The 27,114-nt window shown below is 44.5% G+C and overlaps 1 protein-coding gene across 1 annotated transcript; it reads right to left on the bottom strand.

The window, feature by feature from the left end:
• Positions 1 to 12,327: 12,327 nt before the first annotated feature.
• On the bottom strand, positions 12,328 to 14,014 carry LOC119646435 (structural maintenance of chromosomes protein 2). Its single transcript, XM_038046885.1, has 4 exons — positions 13,791 to 14,014; positions 13,650 to 13,727; positions 12,662 to 13,554; positions 12,328 to 12,600 (listed from the first exon to the last, which is right to left on the bottom strand). Exons 3-4 carry the CDS (start codon positions 13,502 to 13,504, stop codon positions 12,328 to 12,330), a joined length of 1,116 nt encoding a protein of 371 aa, XP_037902813.1. The 5' UTR covers positions 13,505 to 13,554; positions 13,650 to 13,727; positions 13,791 to 14,014.
• Positions 14,015 to 27,114: the final 13,100 nt, after the last annotated feature.

Below are 27,114 nucleotides of genomic sequence, written 5' to 3'. Positions count from 1 at the left end.
CCTTTTCTAGTCAGGACTTTACCGCTCTCACTGTTTCTGTTGCGTAAACCTCCACATCTTCTGGGTGTTTTGCTGCAACAACCACAGCTAGGTCATCAGCAAAGCCGACAATCGTGGTCCCCTCTGGGACGGGAAGAGCAAGCACCCCATTATACATGATATTCCACAACAGGGGACCAAGTACCGATCCCTGTGGTACCTCGGCTGTGACAATGTACTCTTTGGGGCCCACATCCGTCCCGTACCAGAGAGTCCTCTCTGAGAGGTAGTTTTCCACCAAATTCGCTAAGTATCCGGGGACACCTATGTCAGCCAACGCCCCTTTAATTCTATTCCAGTTGGCCGAGTTGAATGCGTTTTTGACATCCAACGCCACCACGGCATAGCAGCCGCCAGAAATCAGTGCACCTTTTGCCAGGTTTACCACCATGCCAATTGCGTCCACCGTAGAGCGGGCGCGTCGGAAACCAAACTGGCGTTCCGACAAACCATTGCTGGCTTCGACGATGGGCAGGAGTCTGTTGTAGATGACTCTCTCCATCATCTTCCCCATTGTATCCAACAGGCAGATAGGACGATACGACGCTGGGTTTTCAGGTTGCTTGCCAGGCTTCGGAAGCAACACCAACTTTTGCTTTTTCCACTGGGCAGGGAATATTCCTTCTTTTAGGCACGCCTCGAAGGTGTTGGCGAAAAGGTCGAGCCTAGTCTTCACTGCCAGTTTCAAAGCTCGGTTGGGGACCTGTTGTCACCGAACCTACCACATACTTCCCGCAGCTCCTCCACAGTTACAGGCGGTATTATGCCGTCATTTAGCTGGACAAAAATTTGCCTTCCCCTATTTTCGTGGTGAGGGAACAGAGTGATAACAATCTGTTTCAGGAGGCGCGGACAGGTCACCTGGGGTGATTTCCGCAGCCTTTTCATCACCACTCTGTAAGCCTCGCACCAAGGGTTTATGTCGGCATGGTCGCACAGCTGTTTGAAGCAGTTCTTTTTGCTCCTCCGAATGGCTTCCTTTAGGCGGCCACGCAATTGCTTGTGTGCCTCCTCTCGACCGTCGCCACCGGGTTTTCCTCTGAGCCTCTGGCAAAGCCTTCTTGCCCGAAAACATGCGGCCCGCAAACTTGCGATTTCGTTGTTCCACCAGTAGTTGGGTTGCCTACTGGAGAGCAATCGCCTTCTGGGCATAGTAGCATCGCATGCTTCCGTCACCCATCGAGTGAGCTGGGTGGCTTTCTCTCCAGCCGTACCATTCAGGGATGTGTCGGATTTGAGCACCGCGGAAAACGTGTCCCCCTCGAACGCTTTCACTGTCCAGCCAAGCATACCACCCAGCATTTTGCGAAAACTCTTTTTCGAGCTCGATCCGCCCTTGATGTCTATGCAGATTGCCTGGTGGTCGCTGTGAGTATAGTCCTCACTGACATGCCAAGCGATTCTACTGGCTAAAGTGGCACTCACGTATGTCAGGTCCACTATAGACCCCAGGCCCCTTCCCCGGAAAGTGTACGAAGACCCAACATTCGCCAGTACCACGTTCAGCTCCGCGAATGCTTCGAGGAGAACACGTCCCCTGACATTAGTTATCCGGCTGCCCCATTCAAGAGCCCACGCATTGAAATCGCCTCCCATTATGATCGGCCAACGTCCTCTTGCATCCAAAACAAGAGTAGCAATCATCCGCTCATACTCGACGAGTGTAGCGCTGGGTGGAGCATAGCAGCTGTAGATGTGGATGCCCTTCACCTTCGCTCTGATGAAGCCCTCCTCCGGGTGCTCCATTATTTCCTGGAAGGCTTGTTCTCCACAAGTCCACAGCGCTGCTTGGCCCGTTTGGTCTTTGACCCAAACGCTACCACCGCGGTTTCGGTATGGTTCACTTAGTATGGCCACATCGATGTTTTTCTCGCAGATGGTTTGCGCTAGTAGATCCTGCGCCGCCTCGCAGTGGTTGAAGTTGATTTGTATCAACCTCATCTGCGATTTGTGCTAAGGGCTCTCCTGTATTCCGGGCACCTTCTGCTGCCCGCAATGTGCCGATGGTCCACACCCTCCTTTCCTTTGCACAGTAGACAATTTGGGTCAGCTCCGCAGTCCTTGCTGATATGGCCTTCCACTCCGCATCTCCTGCATTGCTTTGACCTGTCATTTGGGTTAGTGCATGATTTCGCAATGTGACCAAAGCCAAGGCATCCGCCAGCTGGGGTCGCGCCTGATGGGAGATCTGGCCGCTCCTCACAGGCATTTTTCTCGGAGATGGATCCCCATACATGCAAAAGGGGGGTGTAATTTTTTTTTTCATCAAATATAGTCATGTGGGGTATCAAATTAAAGGTCTCGGTTAGTACTTTTCGATGCTGGCCTTAGTTTCGACGTTCGTTGGAATGGTGGGGAGTGCGGGGGGTTGAAAGTAATCATTCCTTTGAGAGGGCCATTCTCAGAAACTACCAAACCGAAAAATAGTGAATTCAGTCGGGTTAAGTATCGAACAATAAAGGACAATTTCAGTGAACGACTGCAAATTGCAATGAAGTGACTAAATAATATGAAATGGTTTGAAAAACTTAGCTATGAGTTTCTGCAGGGGTTTGAAAACAACACAGACATTTATTTTAAACAAATTTCTTCCATTTCAATTTCACTGAAGGTACACAACCTGTGCAGGACATTTTCAACTAACGATTTATACACAACTTCCATCCACTCGTAAGATTGTTGGCTCCTGCAAGAGAGAAATGTGGAAAATTAGGACTAGGTGAAAACCTCCAATCCAAAATATTTAGCTCACATACATGACGATAGTAACATGACTTTTGTCACTATAATCCTTTTGACTTTCCCAATTCCTTTCGTATGTCCTTGATCAGGTGGTAAGCCTCAACCTTGGCGTTTTGAAGCAATGTTTCTGCTTCTTTTTTCTTCCTTATCGCTTCATTAATTTCTAGATCGCTTGGGGTAAGGATATTTTGCATGTTCATTAAATCCACATCTGTCCTAATAATAAATTTTCTCTCGAAACCAGTTGGGGGCTGTAATTGAGGTGAAATTTTTAAAATCATATTTGAAGCTGCCGTTGTTTTTCGCCAGTAACGAAACGGTAGCGGAATGAATCTGTCGCCGGAAAAATCTACGGAATTTTCCACAGTTTCCATAACAATGTCGCTTTCGGCTTGTAATTTTTTATTGAGTTCGTTTAACATATTTTCGATCGAATCAAAGTTTGCGACAGTGGGGCTTTGGTGGGTTGAACGGTGTTGGCAACAATATTCCTGGTTTGATGCTCGTAGCTTCTGTCTTCGTGCTTTAAGGAGCAGTGTCTGGAATAACATAACGTTTATTATGAGAGTTGAATCCTGTTCATTTCAGTGTAATATGGGGTATTTATTTGGCACACGGTATAATTGGCATTTTTTTTTTTTTTGGAGTAGGGTAGATGAATGCGTTTACGCACAGAGTGTTGGACTCCCGCAACAGCACGCTGGCGGACTACCAACTAAACCCCTCCCTGTCATCAGAGAACTAGCCTGGAACCGTTTGACACATTACTTCGGGCTAGCCCTCCGGCTCTCCCGGCTTTGGGAGCCTTCAAGTCAGGGAATTCCTTTCACCAACGGGAGGGGAGGGGAGGAAGGGAGTTGTTGTTAGTTCAGGGAACCCCTTACCGTCCGATCCCCCCGTCGGTCGAGTTCAATCTTCTTCGTAGTAAGAAGAGCCCGAACATAATGCGCAATACGATTCCAGCTGGCAGCGCTCTTCAGCATCTCTCTGACAATGTTGTCTGGAGAGAGCTCTCCTGTGTCTGCATAAAGCTGCTGGCGAAGGCCGTCCCACCTCTCGCAAGAGAAAAAGGTGTGTTCAGCGTCATCCGCCACTCTATTGCAGAACACACACGAGATCGCGCCTTCCCAACCCTGTGCAGGTAAGACTGAAAACCTCCATGCCCACTTAGAAGTTGGGTAAGGAAGTAATCAATCTCACCGTGCGTTCTGTTCAACCATGGGTCTAATTTGTCGATGAGCCGCGCAGTCCACTTGCCCCTTGGCTCATTTTGCCAAGAAAGTTGCCATTTGCTAAGGGTGCGTTGACGTTTTTCACGGGCAACCACTTCTCTCAAATTTCCGCCCTTACGGCGATAGATAGCTTTGCGTTCCTTGGCAAGGAGGGCAACGGGGATCACTCCCGCAATCACCATCACAGCCGGTTCGGAGACGGTGCGATAAGCAGACGCCACTCGCAAAGCTCCCCGCCTCTGCACTTGAGCGAGGCGTTTACGATGCACCTCCTTGTCAAGGGCATCAGCCCATACCTCCGCACCATAGAGAAGGACGGACTGCGTTGCTCCCATGAGGAGACGTCTCCTAGTTAATATAGGGCCACCCACATTCGCCATTAGCTGACTCAAGGCCGCGACTCCTGCTGCAGCCCTGTCCGCGGCTGCTTTGATTTGCTCGAAGAAGCTCATCTTCGAGTCGAGCATTAAACCAAGATATTTAATCGCTGGTTTTGACTCTATAGTCAACTCGCCTCGATATGGGACGCAAGGTCGGGATTCCCCTTCTGGTCAGGATGACTACTTCGGTTTTTTCCAGCGCAAGGTTGAAACCATGAGCATAATTGGCATTACTGGTCTATCAAACGAACAAACATACGGCGAAACTCGCAGATACAATTGGGTTGGTGGATGGTAGCGCCAGCTTTGGTACCGAACGAAATTGACAGTTTTACCTGTATTACTTTCCTATTCTTCATCGCTGACATTAGAACTAAGACCTATTTCGGAAAGTATTATACTAATAGTGGGTGCTCAGAAGTGGTGGTGAGGAAGACGGAGCAGTGAAGTGAAGTCCTCGGTGTTTAACGTAGGTACCTGTCTTGAGACTTAATTCTACGGCCTTCTTCAGGCACGGATTCATTTTGTGACCACAATCAGAGCCCGGCTGAGACAAGCGCAACGGTACCAGTCAATACCAAGTGCGTGGCTTAGCATTCATACTGGTGGAGGCAAGAATTACCTAAATCTCTACCGAACTATGGAGTACGGCACCCGTGTTGATACGCAACACCACGTCGAGACCCGAAGGTCTCTTCTCGCTTGAGCACAACCACAGCCACCATGAAACTCCCACAAGGGGGTCAACCGCAACCAACCGAGCTGTACTCAGATACGACAGGAATTCTCCTGAAGTATAAGAGTCCAGGGGCTACCTCGGTTCCCATGGTACCAGTATACCCCTGGTAAGGTTTCGTGACAAATTTGCCACTTCAGATGAGTCCCCGTGCAGACTCAGGTCTGATCGTCCTGATTAGGCCTTTGGAGCATTCGCCTACTGAATCACGGTCGGCAAACCAAAGTGATTACACCGTCTCCCGGTGCCACAACTATGGAGGTTCTCCTCGGCCACTTGGTTTTGGTTTAGTCGATAGGGTTGCCGCCCCATCTTTCTCGCCGCCACCTCTGAGCACCAGGAAGACGGAGCAGTAACACCGTTGGCCAAACTAAAACCGAGTGGTCGAGGAGAACCTCCGTGGCGCTGAGAGACGCTGTATCACTTTGGTTTGCTGGCCGTGATATAGTAAGGCGAATGCTCCAAAGGCCTAATTAGCGCGATCAGACCCGAGTTTGCACGGGGACTCATCTGAAGTGGCAGTAGGTCACGAAACCTTAAACCTTGGCAACCGAGATATCCTCTGAATTCACATGTTTTAGGAGAATCCCTGTTTCATAAGTGTTCATCTCAATTGTTGTGGTTGGACCCTAGTGGGAACTTCATGGAGGTTGTGGTTACGTTAAAGCGAAGAGAGACCTTCGGGCACAAACTTACGAGTTGTGTTGCGTTTCAACATGTGTTCCGAACTCCATAGTTCCCGTGGAAATTTAGCTGAGCCATGCCTTATGTTTAGAAGGGCATCGTTGTGCTTGAGCTCTTTCTTAACGAAAAGCTGCAGACGGAGAAGGATGAAGGCAAGTCTCCCGCGCCTAAAAACGGGACAAATTGTACCAACTGGTCCTCCAGGTTGGGGATTGCGTAGGGCTGACAACCCTACACGGAAAACAACTTGTTACGAAGCCTCGGACTGGACGGATTACACAACGACGAACCCGGCAACGACAACGGAATAACGATTTGCGCATTTTTTCATGGAACGTGCGCTCCCCGCACAGAGATGAAGCTGATGAGCAGCTGGCCGATACCCTGTCTCAATATAAGGCTGATGTAACAGCGTTACAGGAGATGCGTTGGACAGGGACCGGTTTCCTGGAGAAGAGCCACTACACCATATATTATAGTGGCCATCCAGTAAACCATGTGCTCGGAGTAGGTTTTCTAGTCAGCCAAAAAATGAAACCTGCTGCCAATATAGACTCGGACGCTATCTCGTTGGCATAGTGCTCCGAACTCCAATTACAATACCACCTAAAATCTCCTCTGACAATCAGGTGAGAGTTAACATTGAAGCCATCCACAACACAGCCCCCCGCGACACTTATAAGAGGGAAATGGATGCCTCAATAACTGCAGTCAACAGAGGCCCTGTAGATGAATTAGTTAGGAGGTCTGTATGGAGGGAATCTGCGCACGGTTGTTGTCAGCCAACAGAGCCTATTTCAGCTTACAAGAACTATTCCGCTCGAAACGTCTCACCATAGGATCAAAGCTCTTACTGTACAAAACAATGATCTTGCCAGTCCTTATGTATTCCCCGGAAGCTTGGATTCTTAGCAAGAAAAATTGCGAACTCTTGGTCGCGTTCGAGAGAGGAATCCTCCGAAGAATTTTTGGCCCCCTACATGAGGATGGACGATTCCGTAGCCTACACAATGACGAAATCTATGAGCGATACCTTGACCGTCCGGTTTTGGATAAAATCCGGCTCAATAGGTTACGGTGGGCGGGTCACTTAATCCATATGGATGAGGATGATCCAACCCGGAAAGTCTATAAGGGCAATATCTATGGTAGAAATAGAAAACGAGGCAGACCCTGCCTAAGATGGAGCGATGGCGTAGGCCAGGACGCCAGACAGGTTTTAGGGATATCGAATTGGTGGACCTCGGCGCAAAACCGGGATGTCTAGAGTTCCTTATTAAGGCAGGCCTAGACCGGATACCGGTTGTTGCGCCGTTGATGATGATCGTTGTGCTTGTCTCAGCGGGGCTCTGATTGTGGTCCCAAAATCAAACCGTATCTTAAGAAGACCAAGTCCACAAAACAGGTACTCACAGAACTGTACTAATAGTGGCTTTTTTGTCTAGGGATTGGGGGAAACGTAAGTTTGTATCTAGTTGATGTTGTATCCGACCAATTGGGCAGAGTCTTTCTTTCACATTTGGGGAATGGGAGAAGGAGGAGGGATACAAATAGAGAAGCATGGTGTTATAGGGCTGTTGAATAGGCGAAGCCCGAGCGATGTCTATTGCAAGGGGGGTTAAATAATATTAACCTTATCCTACGTTTAAAACTACTTAAAGTAGGGAAGTTAAAAGGACCAAGCTGTTCTGCATTATAATTCCGGCAAACCCTGGGAATCGGGGAATGAAAATAGACTTCGAGCTCCGCGAAGGGCACGTTGAAAATATCTACGTTACGTGTGTTATAAGACGCAGGACGGCAGGTGATCTCGTCAGCGGCGGAGCAGTCCATCAGGCCCGAGGAAAGTTCAAAGAATGTGCATAGATCCAGATAGGAGCTACGCTGTTGTAGGAAGGGAAGGTTTAGAAAGTGGAGGCGGGAGGGGTAATCCACACGAGGGAGGCTTTTCTTAAAGAAGAGAGAACGGGTGAATTTACGTTGCACATTTTCAAGGGCAAGACAATCACAGTTACGAGTGGGTGACCAGATCACGGAGCAATACTCGAGGGTATTCCTCACAAGGGAATTGAAGAGAGCTAAGGAGGGTTGGATGGAGTCAAAATCAGAGGAGGAGCGAAGAATAAAGCCTGACAATTTTGCTGCTCGATTGATGACATCGAGGCAAAGCGGAGCTTATTGTCGAAAGTGACTCCGAGGTCTTGAGTAGAATTTAAGCAGGATAAGGAATGTCCGTTAAGCGAGTAGGAGAAAGAAATGGGTGAGGATTTTAGGGAGTAGCACATAGAGTGACACTTTCTGACGTTTAGCACTAAACCATTAGTCGAACATCAACGAACCAGAGTGTCCAGGTTATTCTGAAGGGAAACACAGTCCATAGGCGACGATATAGCGGAAAACAGCTTGAGGTCGTCTGCATAGAGCAAACAGGGACAAGGAGGGGAGGAAGGTCGTTAATAAAAAATAAAAATAGCAAAGGACCCAGAATAGACCCCTGTGGGAAGCCAGAAGAGGGGGAGAAGGAGCGGGAAGTACAGCCGTCAAAAGAGACGCGGCAGGATCGGTTGGAAAGGACAAGCCATAAAACAAGTGATATGGGAACGTTTAGGGACGAGAGTTTGGATAGAAGTATCTTGTGATTTACAGTGTCGAAGGCTTTCGCGAAGTCAGTGTAAATGGTATGCACTTCTTGCCGTGAATTTAGACATTTGGCGACAAAGTTAGTAAAGTCAAGCAGGTTGGAGGCAGTGGACCTACGTTTAACGAAGCCGTGTTGTTCTTTCACTATGCGTTGGCCAAAGTGGGCGGACAACCAGTCGCTGACATATCTTTCCAGGATTTTGGAACAGGAGGAAAGGAGGGAAATGGAACGGTAATTCTCGGCAAGCGAACGATCGCCAGTTTTGTGAATGGGGATAATGAGAGCCTCTTTCCACAAGCTGGGAAAATGATTCTCTTCAAGGCTTTTGTTGAAAATAAGAGATAGGGGAAGGGAGATGGATTTACCAGTTTTGATCAAAAAGAGGTTCGGAAGACCATCGTAGCCAGGTCCGACCTTGGCATCAAGTTCGCCAATGAGGTATTCGACAAGGATAGGAGTAAGAAGGGGAATGATAGGCGATGCGGGGCAGGCTACATCTTCTATCGGGAGGGATTCGGAGGAAGGAGGAGGAATATAGACTGACGAAAAGTAGCGGCAGAGTAAATCACAAGATCGTTGGGGGGAGTTAGCTGAGAAGCCAGAGAATTTAATGGAGGGAGGAGATAACTGGGCGGGGCAGCGAGAGTTGCGAATGTGGGACCAGAAAGGTTTCAGATTTCCGCGCTTTAGTGAGTCTTCCACGCTGGACAAATATTCGTGTCTGGACTTACGTATATGGAGCGGCGCTCCCACGCCCTCCTAGTCCTTAAATCTGAAGCTCTAAGTAACCCAAACAACATTATTCCCTCTACCGCCTTCGATGCTGTCTGGCACAAAGACCTAATATACATACAAACTTTCCCAGACCTTTAATTTTCAGGTGGAAAAGTAGGGAAATTTTGGTGAAAAATTGAAAAATTTTTGAAAAAGTTTGAACACTTATAGGCGTCGAAGTGGAGGAAGGTGGTGGTAAGGTTGAGGAGTTGCAAGGATTCACGCAACCGAGTGGAGAAATTTGGACTCTTGCCGGCAGGCGAAAATCCTTGTGAAGGAGCCTAGGGCCACTAGAGGGGCATTTTTGTTGTCCCTTAAGAAGTGGGACATGAAAACCCTAGTAGGGCTTTTGACGGGACACTGCCCCTTAAACTACCATATGGAAAAGATTGGGGTAGTGGTTTCGGCTGTGTGCAGCCAATGTGAGGAGGAGGAGGAAACTGCCCTGCACTTTTTATGCAGCTGCCCGGCATCCTCAGATCTCAGACGAAGACACCTTGGCAAGGTTTTCTTCAATGAAGAATCTGCACACTCTCTGCCTCTTGAGAATGTTCTCAGATTCGCTAAAGCCTGCGAACACCGTAGGCGGGAAGCCCTTGAATAGGCAACTTACGGGGATAGTACAATGGGCCTAATAATGGCCTGAGTGCTCGGAGCTGCGGCTCCCCCCATTTAACTAAACTAACTAACTAAAAGGTTGAGGAGAAGTTGGTGAACCATCGTTTCAGTGGTTTGGAGTGGGTTTTGGGGAAGTATTGTGGGGGAGGACGCTAGCTGTCCCATGATTGAAGTGAGTTGCGTATCTATGTCGGTATAGTTGGCGTCGCAGGGTGGTTTTTTTACTTCCGCGGACTGTCGCACGGCGGGGTCGATTTCTGCAAGGGAATGGGTGGATGAGAGGTGGATAGCCAACAGGTTGTCAGCTAGTTTGCGTTTGAGGAGGTGCCAATTAGTGGCAGCTTAGTTGAGAAGGAGCTTGGATTGGTGCTGACGATAGCACGACACCGTCATGGTCATTCCAGCCTGGGGTGGTTGACAGGTCCTGGTGTGAGGTAGTTGTGGGGCATTGGCAGAGTTTATGGGGTAGGTTGCAGTTCGGTACAGCATGTCTAATAACTTGGCAGTTTCGGCACAGCATTATCTCGTGGAGCTGCACTGCCTTTAATTTGACAATGCAGCGGAACATCGCCCTAGTTTTCGTGAGAGACGACTGTTGGCACTTGGGACTAAACATCACGAGGAGAAGGTGGAGAGGTTTTGAGTTTCGTAGGAGCGGATATTGGTGGCTTCAAATTCGTTCAGTATTTCCTCCGAGGAATATGTGAAATCTAGTGCACTTAGGACTAGATTGACACTTTTGAGATGGGACGGGGTGGAAGTAAAGAAGAAGACTTGCCTTCTTGGAAGATCCATTTGGTGGACCCATAGTCTGTCAGGGCATGTAGCGTGGAAGTGGGTTGAATGGATAGTTTATTTTTAAAGCAATGTTTATGGGGATTGAGGTGATGATCTTGATGATAAAAGCTAGGGGAGGCGGGAGGTTCGAGTGCAATGGAGTACTAGGTTCTGAGTGCCTTGAGGCTACGTGTCACGCCTACTCGACACATATATACATGCGTACAGTGAAAGGAAGAAAAGAAAACAAATCATCCGCTTCTTAAAAGAATATCCTAGTGTTCTTCTTCGGAAAGGCGTCGAATAATTTTCGCAGGCTTGGAATAGGGGTATTACAAGGCACCCAACCTTGTTGGACAGATGAATCCACTTTCTAGTAGTCCAATGCTCCGGCCCATATTTGGTGTACAGTCAAAACAAAGCTCCACTTTTACGATGCCTTCAGCGAGCAAGGTTTCGGTACTTTGAATTGTTTCTCGAACAATTTGAACGCTGAATGATAGTGCAGAGGAAAACGAGGTCATGACATTGGTTCAGGCCTCATAGTCTGTCAACTGTAACCCAATCGAAATCGTTTGGAATATTTAAAAGGAACGGCTCAAAAGAAAATACTTCATGATGTGCACGCGTTATTGACAAACGAAGCGAATGGAAAATTTTTAATTTGTCAGCGCCAAGTAGGATAGATTTGTGTGTTTTTCAAAAAGGGACCCTTGTTTGTTCGTTTGACAAACTGCTACCACATTTTATGGTATGTTTTGTGTTTTTATTAAAATCGGTTGCTTGTTTATCTGTCATATGCATTTTTGTCGGAAATCAGAACTGTACACCCCCATGCACGCAGGGTCAATATCATTCTGCATTGTTTAGCCTACCTAACGCCGAAATCTATGAGCGATTCCATGACCGTCCCGGTTGTGGATAAAATCCGGCTCAATAGGTTGCGGTGGGCAGGTCATTTAATCCGTATGGATGAGGATGATCCCACCTGGAAAGTATATAAGGACAATATCTATGGTAGAAAAAGAAAACGAGGCAGACCCTGCCTAAGATGGAGCGATGGTGTAAGTCAGGACGCCAGACAGCTTTTAGGGATATCGAATTGATGGACCTCGACGCAAAACCGGGATGTCTGGAGTTCCTTATTAAGGCAGGCCTAGACTGGATACCGGTTGTTGCGCCGTTGATGATGATGATGATTAAGTTTAACTCTCGCATGGACGGTCCGCTTGAGAAAGGAAGAGACGGACTGTTTATGCGTGAGTTTACTAGAGCTGCGTTCCGTATAACACTCGTGAGCCTCGCGCTGTGCACGGACGATGAGCACCCTTAAAGTTGTTCCGTTTGGTAGGGAGCGTGTTGTGTGCATTTCCAAACGAAACGGGTTTGAGAGCTTTGCGACCGTTCAACTGTCAAAACGGAATTATGAGGAGGTAATTATTTAGAAAATAGATTTGTATTTACTTTGTGGGTGATGTAATATCATGTAATTTAATGTTACGACTATCTCAACAATCTCGTCCTTTTGGGTATCGAAAAGAATTAATTCCTGGTTTGACATTTCGTCACGACGTGTTTGAGCGAATGACGACGCAAACCTGAAGCGGTACGCTTTGCGAGGTTTAGGAGCGTTCAGAAATCCAAACTGCACGCCGTTTCTTGTATCGACGAAGTGCGGTCATGGAATAAGGTAAAATATTCTGCCTACATGCTGTTTGCTGATAGAAGATCAACCAGATTAGGTGAAGTAACGAATTGTCCACCTAGAGTCGTTGGTTGTCTGGCTTTGTACCTAAATACATAGATTGCTATCAACAACTGAATTACCGAAAGTTTATTCACTTTTTCTTCGTATTCCGAGTTCAATTTTTCTGCGCAACGAAGCTGGCCCCTGCATTCATGTAGAGCGAGTTTCAGCTCCTTTAAAACAGTGTCCTTCTTAACAGGTTCTTTGAGAAGAAGTTCTGCATTTTTGGTCTTAAATAAGAAATAAGGAAAGTAGGAAAAAAATAGACCTCTTTCAACCTCGAAAGCCTACCTGGAGTTTCTCTAATTCGAAAAGTGCCTTCTCATATTTGCAGTCTAATTCCTCTGCTTTCTTCTCATATATTTCACGATCGTTTATGGCCTTCTTTATTCGGATCTCCAGCTTCTTTGTAACCCTTTCGTATAGGTCGCGTTCCTTCTTACATACTTGCAACTCAGATTCCATTCTTTGTGCTTGTTTGCGATATTGTTCCACAGTGGCATCTATCTTTTGGACTTCCTTCGAGCGCTCCTTCTGGAGTTCCTGTCGCAATTTATTAACCTCTGTCTGCAGCTGTGCTGCGTTTGCCGCTTGCCGTTTGAATTCAATGATTTTGCCTTCGATCCCAAGCATTTTGTCCAACAGATCCTTAAGACGTTCTCTATCGGCGTGCATCCCGGTAATGTCCCCGGCGATTAGTCGTTCATTTGAAGGTTTATCTGGATCCCTTTGCGATAATTGTTTTATAATCAATGCCATTTTATTAATTTGGGACTTAAGTTTAATGCGGTCATCCTCGATTTTCCGATGGCCATGAAGTTCCTTAAGAAGGTTATTGATTCTCTGCTGTAGGTAGGGGATATCGGTGCTTGTTTCGGTGTCGAGACAAGTGTCGATTTGTGACTTCGCCAGTATTCGATAATGCTCTAATTTATCACGCATGAGCTTATTTTGTAAAGTCAATTCATCAATTTTCCTGATATAATGCTGTATTGCTTCTAAGACAGACTCTACTGTGAACTTGCCGTTGATTTTCAGAGTCTTCAACAGGACCTCAGCATTACAATATGTTTGAGACCTATCTGGTACCGTCTTAGATTTGAAGTGTGACATACTGTAGCTTTTTCGTTCCATTTTTCCCAAAGGGGTAGGTAGCACTATATATAGTGAAAATTTCTCAATTGTAATACACAAAAGAACATATATGCAACTGTGAATACTGAAATGGAAGCCCCCAAGATTGAAATCGGCAATTAATTCTAAGTTGCTGGCCCCGGTACCTTCGTAGTAGATACTGATCTTACTGGAACTCCCAGGATATCGCTAACTTTGCCATGCAAGTCGTGTTATTTATATGCTAGAAGTCCACATTCGAGATTAAGGTTTTCTCATAACAACGGACAATTGAAGGGAGTCATACCTAAAAAATCGTTTCTAATTTTTTTTTCCAAGATGTACTACAAAAATAACACAAACAATCTTCTATATTTCCGTAATTCGTAGGCAAGAACCTATACAAACACAAAATACACAAGGTATGTAAAATCAATTATTTTTAAGAATTTAATGTTTAAGTTTTAGAGTAAGGTCTAAAAATCACCCCAACAGAATTAAAAACAAGATTAATAAAATCGTTGACACGGGTACCAGTTGTCATCCAATGTTGTGTCTACTAGGATTTTAGTTGTTAAATGCGCAACTAAGCTCTCCCTGTTGGATAATAGATGGACCCAGCGGTAAGTGCTGTGTAGATACATGATAAAAATACGTTTTTAGGTTCTACCCATTTATTCAAATTCGAGAAAAACAATTAAGTTACAAACACCGAAAAGATCGAGAGAAAGAGCATCTAAAAGAGCTTGGAACTGTGATGAATCTGGAGCTGGTGTTCGACACCTTTGCTCCCCTTTTCGCTGTGGACATTGTTGTCCTTTACTCTGGTTGGTTATCGTTCCTCTTTTTGTTTTTTAAGGTTTTGTGTAAACACAAAACCTTATTAAAATCGGTTTACTGTCTGTCTGTCTGTCTGTCTGTCTGTCCGTCTGTCTGTCTGTCTGTCTGTCTGTCTGTCTGTCTGTCTGTCCGTCACACGCATTTTTCTCGGAGACGGTTGCAGCGATTGACACCAAATTTGGTAGAAAGTTGGGAACTGTGAACGCTCACGCATACAGTGAATTACATCCTTTTACAACGAATTTAAGGGGGGGTCCCCATACATGCAAAAGGAGGGTGTAAATTTTTTTTTCATCAAATATAGTCATGTGGGGTATCAAATTAAAGGTCTCGGCCTGTACTTTTCGAAGCTGGTCTTAGTTTTTACATTTGTTGAAAAGGTGGGGAGTGCGGGTGGTTGAAAGTGACCATTCCTTTACGGGGGCCATTCTCAGAAACTACCAAACCGAAAAATCTGAAAAAAATTGAGAGGCTGCCACTATATAGTGCCTGGGCTCCGAAATACCTTCCATACTGATATCTGCATAAATAAAGTTAATAATAGTATATTACTATAATTTTTAGTAATTCGCTGCAGAACCCCCCTTAAATTCATGCTAGGACCACGAAATTTCGCAACAATATAGGGTATAATATAGAGCATGATCTTACCAAGTTTGGTGGAAATCGCATATTACTAACAAAGTTATAATACGTCAAAGTTGTCGCTTCTTCGCAAATTCAAGACTATAAATGTCAATATCATCCGAAAGTGGATATTCCCACATAATATATGCATATATTACGTGCTGCGTACTAAGAAATACACAAAACCTTTCGTACCTGAAGCGTCCAGCTTCCGGTTTCCCGACTTGTTTTTTTTTCCAAAACGTTATAAAACTTATATATTATACTAGTTATAAATTACTTACAATACTAATAGAGGAGAAGGTCTAAATGTGGCCCCCCCTTTTGTTTTTCGAGCATGAAAAGAAAAATGAAGATCGGCATGTCAAGTTTCATGTGCTATGCATTTCAATATTCTCCTGGTCATTGATTCGTAAGGAAAAAAAATGATAAAATTCCATATATTTTTAACAAAATCGTATATTTCGACGTATCCAAAATTTTGGTTTTGATGTAAAGTGTGGGTAATATGCCACCCAGGGGGCCATATTGGAAGTATGAAAAATTCTTTAAAAAATATTCTCCAAAACTTAACAATTAAGTAAAAAATAAACAATAAATTACCTTCTTTTCTTAAAATTAAGTAAATCCATTAATAAAAAAATAATAATGAACATAATAAAAACGAAATCAAGATAAAATACATATAAAATAAAGTTATCGATAAAAATCGCAAATATAATAATCTCCTTCGTTTCCCGCACAAACGCAATGAGCCCATAAATTGCATCCCTGGCATTGAATCCACTTCTCCCCTTGTTGGTCATTTGAATACCTTGCATCACAAAATAAGCATTCTGCATCTAAGCTCGTTGGTATTTTATCATTTGAAGGTCCTTCGTCGAAGCTGTCGGATTGTGTGTCTAAATGATTTTCATCTGAGACAGTGGTTTTCCCTCCACGGCTACGACTTTGGATATTGTCAGGATTCTGATTTCCATCTGAAGCATTTGATGTACCTGCCAGGTGTGTTCTATATGCAGAAGAAGTGAGTACTTTTGGTGTGGTACGTTTTCGCCCTCGATTCGAAGTTTTATTTTTAGGTTTTGGTATTGGTTGAATAATTTCTGGTGAAACTATGATGTTTAACTGATGATGCAACAACTCATCTCTTTGCGATGCAGTCAAATTTGCCTGTGTGTTGCTCCCTGGGCGGTTTTCGGAAGTGTTTTCATCGTTATAAACTTGAGCTTCTGCTAAAAAATCTGCGTTAGAAAAAATCTGCGGATTAAAGGGGTAGATTCCGGTGACGCGAAATCCATTTGCAGCGATTTCTCCTGTTGAGCTTCGTAGATAGGCTCGACCAAACAATTCGGCGATATCGTAGGGTTTAAGCAACCGATCGGAATGCAACAAGAAATTTCGGATTTCTTCACTATAATAGGTTTTTAGTGCCCCCATAAAGGTTTTATCCAGGGGCTGCAATTTATGCGTGGTGTGAGGTGGAAGAGTAACTATTGTTACATAGTTCTCATGAGCTAACTCCAGAAGTTCAATGTTACGAGTGTGGCTGTAATGCCCGTCGAGTATTAACAGTACAGGCGACTCCTTAGTTGGATTTGTTTTAGAAAGAAAATGACGAAACCAATCGGTGAATAAATTCGTTTGAATCCAGCCGGATGGGTGGACTTTGCCGATAGCACCATGCGGAGCTCCTTCATAAGTATATCGGAATAATTTTTTCTGGGGAAAATCATCATGGCTGGTATAAAAAACCCGGAAACATTCATACAGCAAACTACGGTCATCAATGATCCTCGTTCCGCAGCAGTTAAAGCACCTATTTGTTTTTTGCCTTTCTTCCCAATTATTTGAGGAACTTTAGATTGAACGATTGTCAGCCCGGTCTCGTCAACGTTGAAAATGCGATCAGGAGGGTATCGAATTTTTTCCATTTCCGCCTTCAAAATCTCAAAAAATTCCTTTACTGCCTCACGGTTAAAGCCTTGAACACGGGCAAAAGATGTTCCTAATGGTTTCCTTAAAGAAAGTTCGTGTTTGTGTCTTCGTAGAAAAAGGTCTAACCACGAACGCCCTGATATTTCCTTTGTAAAATTGTTGGGTATGTTATTTTTCAAAGCTAACTGATAGGCCATTCGCCGAACATCTATTCGTGTTAGACCATAGTATTTCGCTTCCATTAGAAGAATATACTCCACGAGTTTCTTTTCTATATTAGGTGGAAGTACAGTTTTCCTGCCTAGCGGTTTTTCAACAATTTTTTCAGACTCTCCTAGATTGTGCACCAACCTTCTTAATGTAGTCCTCGGTACGCCAAACATTTTTACGGCTTTTTTGTAACCCATCGTCTTACTCCTGACTGCATCTATAGCTTTTTTCATTTGTTCCGGGTCCCATGTTTTCCTCTTTTTGGCTACGGTTAACATAATGCTGTTCCGGGGCATCTATAGGAAACAATACAGCAATCTTTAATTCTTTTGTGTTTCAAACATCGATTATGGCCCTCGGAGGCCATAATCGAAACCGAACGGGGGGTCATATTAGACTTATGCAATCACAAAAAAAAAAAAAGCAAAAAATAAAACGAAAAGTAAGCCGTGCTTCAGCATTACCTTGATATGTAATACTGCTGAACCTGTAAAAACTTTTTAGAACAAAACACCATTTAAACATGCCACATTTACAGGAATACCGACAACAAATATCTTCTTGGAAGAAAGTTAGAAGAACACAAAGAACAGAAACTAGAATTTGCCTCTACCATTTGTCATTTAAATGACATATGGATACATGAAAAAACAGCTGTTAAGATTGTGGTTGTTGCACAGTGGCGTTTTTATCTGTGGCTGTTTTGTGTCGCGTAGAATCGTAGGGGGCCAAAATACCAGCAGGGGCCAAATTTAGACCTTCTCCTCTAATAATAATAATTTATCTTATCTTAACTAACAATATTAACAATATTACTTTATAATACTAATTACCTTAAAATACTAATGCCTTTAAGCTAGGATAAGTTTCTTTTTTCTGTTTTTAAAATATTTAGAGTTTTATTCTTGTGGGAATCAATTTTTTGGAATAATTTCAGGGCTTTATCTTTAATATACTTATCTATAGTTTCTAATCTTAGATCGCTATGTATGTCTAGGTTTCTTATATAATGCGGGACATTGAAAATTTTTCTTACAGCTATATTCTGACATATTTGCAGTTGTTTTTTATATGTCTTACATGTTTGGTAAAAAATACTGCTCCCGTATAGCAGAGATGGGCGAATTAATTGTTTATAAATTAAAAGTCTATTCTTAATGTTTAGATTCTTAGATCTAATTAAGGGGTAAAGGGATTTCAGCGTACCTGTGCATGCATCTCTTTTCAACTTTATGTGTTTTCTCCAATTTAGTCTGCTGTCGAAAGTCAGTCCTAAATATTTCGTTGTTGGTTTCCAATCGATGGGCTGATTTTCGATTTGGATTTTCCCCGGTTTCTGTTCTCTCTTTCTTGTGATGAAAATTGCCTGGGTCTTCTCCGGGTTTATTTTTATCTTCCACTTTTTGAAGTATTCCAACATTGTGTTGTTTGCCTTCTGAAGATTGCTTGTGATGAGGTGTGCCTGTTTCGATGTGTGGAAGAGGCATGTGTCGTCCGCGAATAAGGAGATCCCTGTGAAGCGGTTAAATTGTCTTGGAATGTCCGCCGTGAATACTGTGTATAACAGCAGGGAAAGCGGCAATCCTTGGGGTACTCCTGCCTCTATTCTTTTTTCCGTTGGTTGGTGCCCCTCCAGTGCCACCCTAAAACTTCGATCTGCAATAAAGGATTGGATCAGTCTTATCATTGAATCAGATATTTTAAATTTCTTTAGTTTGGCTACGAGCCCTGCGTGCCAGACTTTATTGAAAGCTTTTGATATATCGAACATTATTAGTCCGGTCGATTTCCGCTTGTTCAAACCACTGCGAATGTGCTGAACTACTCTGGCCAGTTGAAGCTCGCATGAATGATCTCGTTGGAATCCGTATTGTTCCTCTGGGATGATGTTGAGCTCGTTGAGTTGATCCTGCAGTCTGCTCCGTATTACCCTTTCTGCAATTTTTCCAATTGTTGGAAGTAGGCTGATGGGTCTCCAGTTCTGTGGGAAGGTTGGGTTCTTTCCCGGCTTCGGCAGAAGGATGATGATGGACTTTTTCCATGCTTTTGGATATGTTCTGAGACAGAGTACCGCATTTATTAACGCGGTGATTGATTCGGCGATGTTATTCGGTGCATTCTTGATGCATTCGTTTGTAAGCATATCCCATCCTGGGGCTTTTTTGCTGCTTAGTCCATGGATAATGGTTTGGACTTCCACCTGATCTGTTTGCAGTTCCCAGTCTTCTCTTTGTGTTGAGTTATCTTGTGTCTCTGTTTCTGACTTGTACTCTTCTTCAGATTCGTCGTCCGATGCGGTGTTCTCCCTGAACTGGAGTTCGAGTGAGTCCGCGAACGCTTCGGCCTTTCCCTCTTTATAGAATTCAAGGCCATTGGAATTGTAGGCATTTGCCTTCTCGAGTCTCTTTTAAAATATTTGCTGAGCCGCCAGAAGTTGTTGCTTCCCGGCTCTAGATTTTGGAGAAAGTATTCCCATTGTTCGTTCCTGAATCGGTCAATGTCATCTCTGATGACGTTAGTGAGCCGATTCGCTTCTCTTTTCAGATTGGGATCTCCTGTCATTCTTCCTCTTTTTCTGATGCGATTTCTCTCCCTTATTCTATCTTTAATATTTCTTGGGAGCCGGAAGTATTGTTGGTCGTTTACTTCTGTCTCCGTTGAGCTCTCCTGCTTGGCTGAAGTTAGTTGGGCGGTTAGGTTTTGAATCTCTGTCTCTACCTGCTCCGAAGTTTCTAGTTTTGAGGTTGTGGTGTATTGTCTTAGAATGTGGCGGTAGGTGTCCCAGTTGGTGGTTTTTATCATTTTCGGCGGATTTTCAATATATATGTTGTATATTGAAAATAACACCGGTTTGTGGTCCGACGAGAGGTCGTCCAACACGTTGATTGTGATGTGGTTGTTGTAATTCTTTGTAATAGCCACATCGATTATGGTGCCGGTCGTGCTGCGTCCATAATGTGTTGGTTCCTCTGGTGCGTGAATAGTTGCTTCGTTTCCGTTTAGGAAAGTGAGCAGTTCTCTCCCCGCTTTGGTGTTTCGGGTTGCTCCCCAGTCTCGATGACGCGCGTTCAGATCCCCGGCGAGAAAAGTCGGTTTGTTCTCGTTGAGTAGCAGTTGAAGGTCCTCTGAAAAATTATCTGCTGATGGTGGACGGTAGGCTGATGTAATTTTTATATCAGCTGGTCCTGTCCTTGCCTCGATGACTGTAGCTTCCATTCCAGTGATGAGTGGTGTTTCCAGGCGGTGATGCTCGATGTTTCTCTTGATGAGGACTGCGGTTCCTCCTCCACGGCCAGTAAGTCGGTCGTTTCTATATATGTCGTAGTTGGGTACTTTAAGTGGGTCTGTTGGTTTGAGGAACGTTTCCTGGATGAGTAGTATATCTACTTCTGCCTCGTAAAGGAATTCTTTCAATTCTCCCATTTTTCCTTTTACGGAATTTGCGTTCCATGAGATAATGTTAAGCTTAATGCTTACCATGGTGGATCTTAGTTGGGTTGCCTAGAGGGATCTGAGAGCTAAACAGGTTTTGGATCATTTTAGTCATCATTGACTCCATCATGTTTTGTATCTGTGCTTGCATGCTGCTCAGCACTTGATCCATTTGCACAGGCTTCGGGTTCGCTGAGGAAGAGGGAGTTTTTGGTGCTGTTGGAGTTTTTCCTGTCGGTTTGTTGATTGGTTGTGTTACCTGTGATACCTGTGGAGAAGAATTAGATTTCGCCATCTGGGCGAAGGTTTTTTTAAATATTTTTAGGGTTTTTTGGACATCCGCTGTAGCTGGCTGGATGATCCCCTTTGCAGTTGGTGCAGGTTGCCTTCTGCTCCTGCTTTCTCTCGCATTTGGAAAAGTGATGCGATCCCTCGCATTTAACGCAACGTGCGTCGGCGAAACAGTTGTTCGCAGAGTGTCCAAACTGCTGACAGTTATGGCACTGCGATTGGGAAGTCCTCGGTTTTTGGGACTCGATTTTCACGATCAGGTGGCAGATCGATTTGACATTGTATATGCCGGTTTCGTTTGTCGGCATTAACACTTTTAACAGTCTGGAGGGCCCGTTCTTCATTTTTATGAAGAAACACTCTATAGGATGGAAGCCCTGATCCTCAAGGTCTTCCTTCACATCTTCGGGCGCCATTCCTTCGAGCCCCCGGATTATAATGTTGATGTTCTTCTCTTCTGGGAGAAGATATGTGTGGAATTGAATTCCACTTTCTCTAAAGAATTTAGTGATCTTCCGGTGGTGGCTCGGCTGCTCTGGAGTTATTCTCACTCCCAGGTGTATCCCTTTTCGGTTTCTTTAGCCTTAGGACTTTCTTGTCCTGAAGGCTTTGGCTTCTCCGGTGACTTCACTACGGTTTTTTTTAAAAAAAGTGGGCGGAAGAGTTGGCACTGGTTTCGGTGGCGGCAGAGGTGGAAAGTCCACATCTTCCTCCTCCTTGGTGGCGGTGTTGTCCGTGTTGTCGGTGGACATTTCCTCTTCCGATGAGGAGTTACTTTCAGAGTCCGACACTTGTGGACTCTCGATACGCAAACGCTTGCCGTTTTCTTTCTTCTCCCTGTTTTGCAGGTCTATTGACTCCTGCAAGCTTTTAATGAGGGCTGTCAGACCCTCGTTCTGCTTCCGCTGCTCCTCTATCTCAATTTTCGCAGCGGCTAGCTGCTTGTTAATTTCGTCCAGACTGCGTTGCAGACTGGCGATTAGCTTTTCTTGGGATTGGTCCGATAGTAATCGGACCTCTGGGGCTTTCTGGGCCCTCGTCTCCATAACGATTTCTGCTAAGAATTCCTCAAAAAACAAAAACTATAATATTTTCTACCCACAAAAACTTAACACTATCCACGCTTATCACTAAAGGGTACCTAAAAGATAACCACTCCTGAAAAAAGAAAATAAATTTGTAATTAGAAATTCTCAAAAACTTTTACCACTCTGCTGCTGTCCAAAGACGTCTGCTGAACTTTCAAGAATCCCCCTGCATCTAAAAGAGTCGGATGGCGTCGAATCCTTGCCGATCCATATAGTGACGTTACTTTGTTGATCGAGAGTTTGTCAGCTGTTGAAAGGCGTTGCCATGTTGGTGCTGTCATGTCATTACCATGTCGCTACACTGCTCCCTCCTGAGTAGTTTTGACGGTTAACGGCTGGAAAACTACGTATAGAATATTACTCGCCTCTCACTCGCTGGTTTCGCTCTTGGTCCTGCATACGTTTTGGGAGCCAAACTTATTGGTCGTTGGGCTGCTTCCGTTGGATCAGATGTTACTTCGAAATAGGCAGGTTTTAGTCGCTCGATGCTGATATTTGTTGCTTTGCCCTAAATTTCCATTTTAAAAACGTTGTCGGAAAGTCTTTCTAACACCTTATATGGTCTTTCGTACGGATGCTCTAGCGGCTTCTTCACTCGATCAATCCGCACGAGCACGTGTGAGCATGTAGAAAGATCCTTGTGGACGAACACCTTCCTTCTATCATGTTGAGAGATTGGCGTTGCACGAACTTGCGTCATAGGGTGACGAAATTTCTCAACGAAAAATTTCGGATCGGGAGGTGTTTCCTCGTCAAGAAAGAATTATCCAGGAATGCGAATCGTTGTCCCATAATATAGTAGGTGCTCCAAATCGTGAAATCCAGTTGGTGTAGAATGCGTCTGCGATAACATCTGCCGTAATTGATCGTATCGGAACCGCTTCAGGCCATCTCGTAAATCTATCGATCATAGTCAATACACACGAGTGACCTTGTGATTGCGTTAGCGGTCCGACAATATCGATATGTACGTGACTGAATCTCGTGTCTGGCATATCGATTTGGCCATGCGATGATTTTGCATGTCGTCCAATCTTACTTCGTTGACACGCTAGACATGTTCATGCCCACTCGAGAATGTCCTTGGACATACTAGGCCAGACATATTTTCGGCAAATCAGCTTTTTCGTGACGCGTCCGCTTGGATGAGATAGTCGGTGAGTAATCTCAAATATTCTCCTCCTGAGAAGTATTGGGATATACGGCCGTATTTGGGAAGTTGACACGTCGCAGTACAACATTGTATCCTTGTCGTCAACTCGCAACTTTTTCAAACCCAAGGTCGTTTCAGAACGCAGTAGATGTTGGAGTTCCTCATCGTTTCGTTGCGCTGTAGCTAATTCTTCGGGCGTTATGGCAACCGGTAATGTAACAGCACTAATTCGGGACAAGGCGTCTGCTGTAACGTTTTCCTCGCCAGTGACGTATATGATATTGGTCGAGAATTGGCCGATATAGTCCAGTTGCCTTAATTGCCGTGGACTAGCTTTATCGGCTTTCTGTTGGAAGGCAAACGTTATCGGCTTATGATCGGTTTTGATTAATAACGGACGACCTTCGACCATGTAGCGAAAAAACTTGACTGCACTGTAGATTGCTTGGAGTTCTCGATCGTAAGTGCTGTACCTACGTTGTGTATCGGAGAACTTCTTCGAAAAGAAACCGAGCGGTTCCCAAACATCGTTGTTCCACTGTTCGAGAACTGCTCCCATAGCCGTGTCCGATGCGTCTGATTTGATGGCCAATGGTACATTCTCAATGGGATGTCGTAGTAACGCAGCGTTGGCAATTTGCTGTTTGCACTTTTCAAATGAGACATCTGCTCGTGGATTCCATTCGATTTTGCGTTTATCCCGTTTCCTTGCACCAATGAGATACTCGTGGAGAGGTGCTTGAATTTCGGCTGCATTCTGCAACGATTTTCTATAGAAATTAACAGCTCCTAGAAATCGTCGCAGATCAGCAATTGTTGACGGTTTTCCGAAATTCAAAATGGTTTCCACTCGACCTGGAAGGGGCTTGATGCCATTTTCGCTCACCAAATATCCTAAATATTCGGCAGAAGATGTTCCGAAGCTGCATTTATCGACATTGATGGATAATCCGTATTCACGGAGTCGATTAAATATCGTCAATAAGTGCTTCCGATGCTCCTCGTTCGATTTAGAAGCGATAAGAATGTCATTGATGTATGCATAGCAAAAGTCCAATCCGCAGAGTGCATGATCAATGTACCGCTGGAAAGTTTGTGCGGCATTACGTAGACCGAACGTCATTACTCGGAACTCAAAAAGCCCAAAAGGAGTAATGACAGCTGTTTTGGGAATGTCCTCGGGTGCTACAGGAATCTGGTGGTATGCTCTTGTCAGATCAATCGTGGAAAATACCTTGCATCCACTCAGTTTGTGCGCAAAGTCACTAATGTGAGCGATGGGGTACTTATCTGGGACGGTGATAGCGTTCAAACGCCGATAATCTCCACATGGTCTCCATTGTCCGTTTTTCTTCCGTACCAAGTGTAACGGGCTGGCCCATGGGCTATTCGATGGTTGGCAAACTCCCTGTTGTAGCATGTAGTCAAATTCGGCCTTTGCTTGGCGCAGTTTTTCGGGCGTTAATCGTCTGGGTCGGTCAAAAACAGGCGGTCTTTTAGTCAGGATATGGTGGTAGATATTATGAGCCATCACTTTCGCTCCGTCAGATGGAATTGTGATGTCGACAAAATCTCTCAGAATGTCATGATAACTTTCGCTAGACTTCAGTGTTGTCATACCACAAGTTATGGTGCCGGTGAGCTTTGCTATGCAGGATAAGTTGGTCTTATCGTCGATTATCTTCCTCCTGCGTAGGTCCACTAATAAGCCATAATGGTGCAGGAAATCGACACCGATTATTGATTGTCGAACATTCGCTAAAACGAACCTCCAGGTAAACGGTCGTCGTAAGCCGAGGTCGAGCGTTATGATGCGATGTCCATATGTTTTGATTGGCGTATTGTTGGCGGCATAAAGCTGAAATTGCATTGGCGTCTGCTGATTTTTGTCTTTTGGCAAAACTGAAATATCAGCACCGATATCCACCAGTAAATGCATGCAGCTTTTCCGATCGAGTACTAATAATCGGCTGGGTTTACTGTGAGAGGGGTCGTCCTTGACCGCGGAAATTCGGGACGACGAATTTAGTTTTCCGAAGTCGCGGAATTATTTTGCCACTTACATGGCGGTCGGCAATTACGCGCTTGTTTCCCAAACCGTTGATGAAAGAAGCAAAACCCTCGATTCCGTGAACCTGATCTTTGCCTTCTGGTGCTCCGTTGTTTGGATCGGGACCGGTTGCGTGTCGTGATTTCCAGTCGGTCAATTCGGCTCAATATTTGCTCCAAGACATCATTTTCCGTGGGTGCCTTCTGAACGGTGGAAATGCAAGGCAGTTGTTGCATCTCGATCATTAAATCCGCCATTTTCGCCAATTTATCGACGTCTGCCTCGTTAGAAATTGCTAACACCATTCGAATATTTTCGGGCAATTGCTCAAGTAGCAACGATCTTAGCATGGCGTCAGTTACTTACTCCCCCGCCAGTGTTTCGCAAGTCCTGCAGGTAATGCGATGGTCTCTTTTCTTCCAAATTCTTCCCTTGGAAAAGTCGTCGCAGCTTGGATTCGGCGGACTCTGCAAATGCTGCCAATATCCTCTCCTTCACGGCTTCGTACTTATTTGTTGCCGGAGGATAGCGTGCTATCGAGATCACATGCGGAAGGATTTCCGGCTCGGCAAATTGTACCACGTACTTAAATCTTGTTTCGTCCGACATGATGTGATTAGTGTGGAACGCAGCCTCTACCTGCTCAAACCAAAATGCCGGGTCGGGTCGTTAAAATGACGGAAATTTTTGTATGCGTGCCGCTTCCACGAATACGCCTGCTGGTCGATTAGTTATCGGCGGCGGGAAATCACTCTGAAGGGATGTTTTCGGCGTCTCTGGCGATTTGGATTCAGTGGCCATTTTGAAACTCGCGCTTGGTGTCGATTAAACGTATGGAAATTTAAGATCACTGCACTTTTTATTTTAACTCTAGTCGTCGGAGTCACCAATGTAGAGACATGATAAAAATACGTTTTTAGATTCTACCCATTTATTCAAATTCGAGAAAAACAATTAAGTTACAAACACCGAAAAGGTCGAGAGGAAGAGCGTCTAAAAGAGTCGGATGGCGTCGAATTTATATCCATGCCGATCCATATAGTGACGTTACTTTGTTGAGCATATCAGCTGTTGAAAGGCGTTGCCATGTTGGTGCTGTCATGTCATTACCATGTCGCTACAGCTGGACGATTTTGACGTATCTTAAACGTCAAGAACCAAACTGAGACATGTATATTGACGACATCAAATTATATGCCAAAGACGAAAATCACCTTCACTCCTTGTTGGACATCACCATCCAGTTGCAGTTATTGGTATGCAGATGGGTTTGGAGAAATGTTGCATAAAAACAATTGTTCGGGGAAAACACACCGACAATGAAGGATAGAGTCATAATAACATACATTGCTGTGGTAATAATAATCTAAGTTGCTGGGGAAATTTAAACGGCGTCTGAATTTTGTCCTGAAATCAGAGCTGTTCGGGAATAATAAAATCGTGGCGATCAACATCTTCGCGATTTCCGTGCTTCTATATACTTTCGGCGTGATACAGTAGATTAATACGGATTTAGAATCTGTCAATAGACGGGTAAGGGTAGTTCTTGCAAGCAACAACATGCATAATGGAACTGGAAAAATTGAGGATCACTATCCCACATCATTAGGGAGGAAGAGGAACACTTGATTTAAAAACATTGCACTACAATCAAGTGAGTTTTTCTTTGAGAAACAATCCTCTAGCCAATTACATCAGGCTACCGCCATAGCAGATAATAAATTGTCTTCTTTAAGCAGAGAATGGGATTCTATGTCGAATCTTACTTCAATCCAACAAAAGATCGACATGTGGAAACAGAAACCCTTTCAAGGAGGTCATATCAAAAATTTGTTGTTGCCAGGCATTCACATCGAAACCTCCAATAAATGGTTGGCTAATGGTGTACTATTCTATGAGACCTAAGCATTTCTAACTTCAATTCAGGATTCTTCTACAAACGGTGCATTCTTCCCGACTCCTCAATCACCCACTCCAGTTATAGGTTATGCAACTTCAAAGA

Source organism: Hermetia illucens, chromosome 1, assembly GCF_905115235.1.
Source record: "Hermetia illucens chromosome 1, iHerIll2.2.curated.20191125, whole genome shotgun sequence".
In the NCBI taxonomy this organism is placed as follows: Eukaryota; Metazoa; Arthropoda; class Insecta; order Diptera; family Stratiomyidae; genus Hermetia; species Hermetia illucens.
This window is presented reverse-complemented; position numbering and strand designations above follow the sequence as displayed.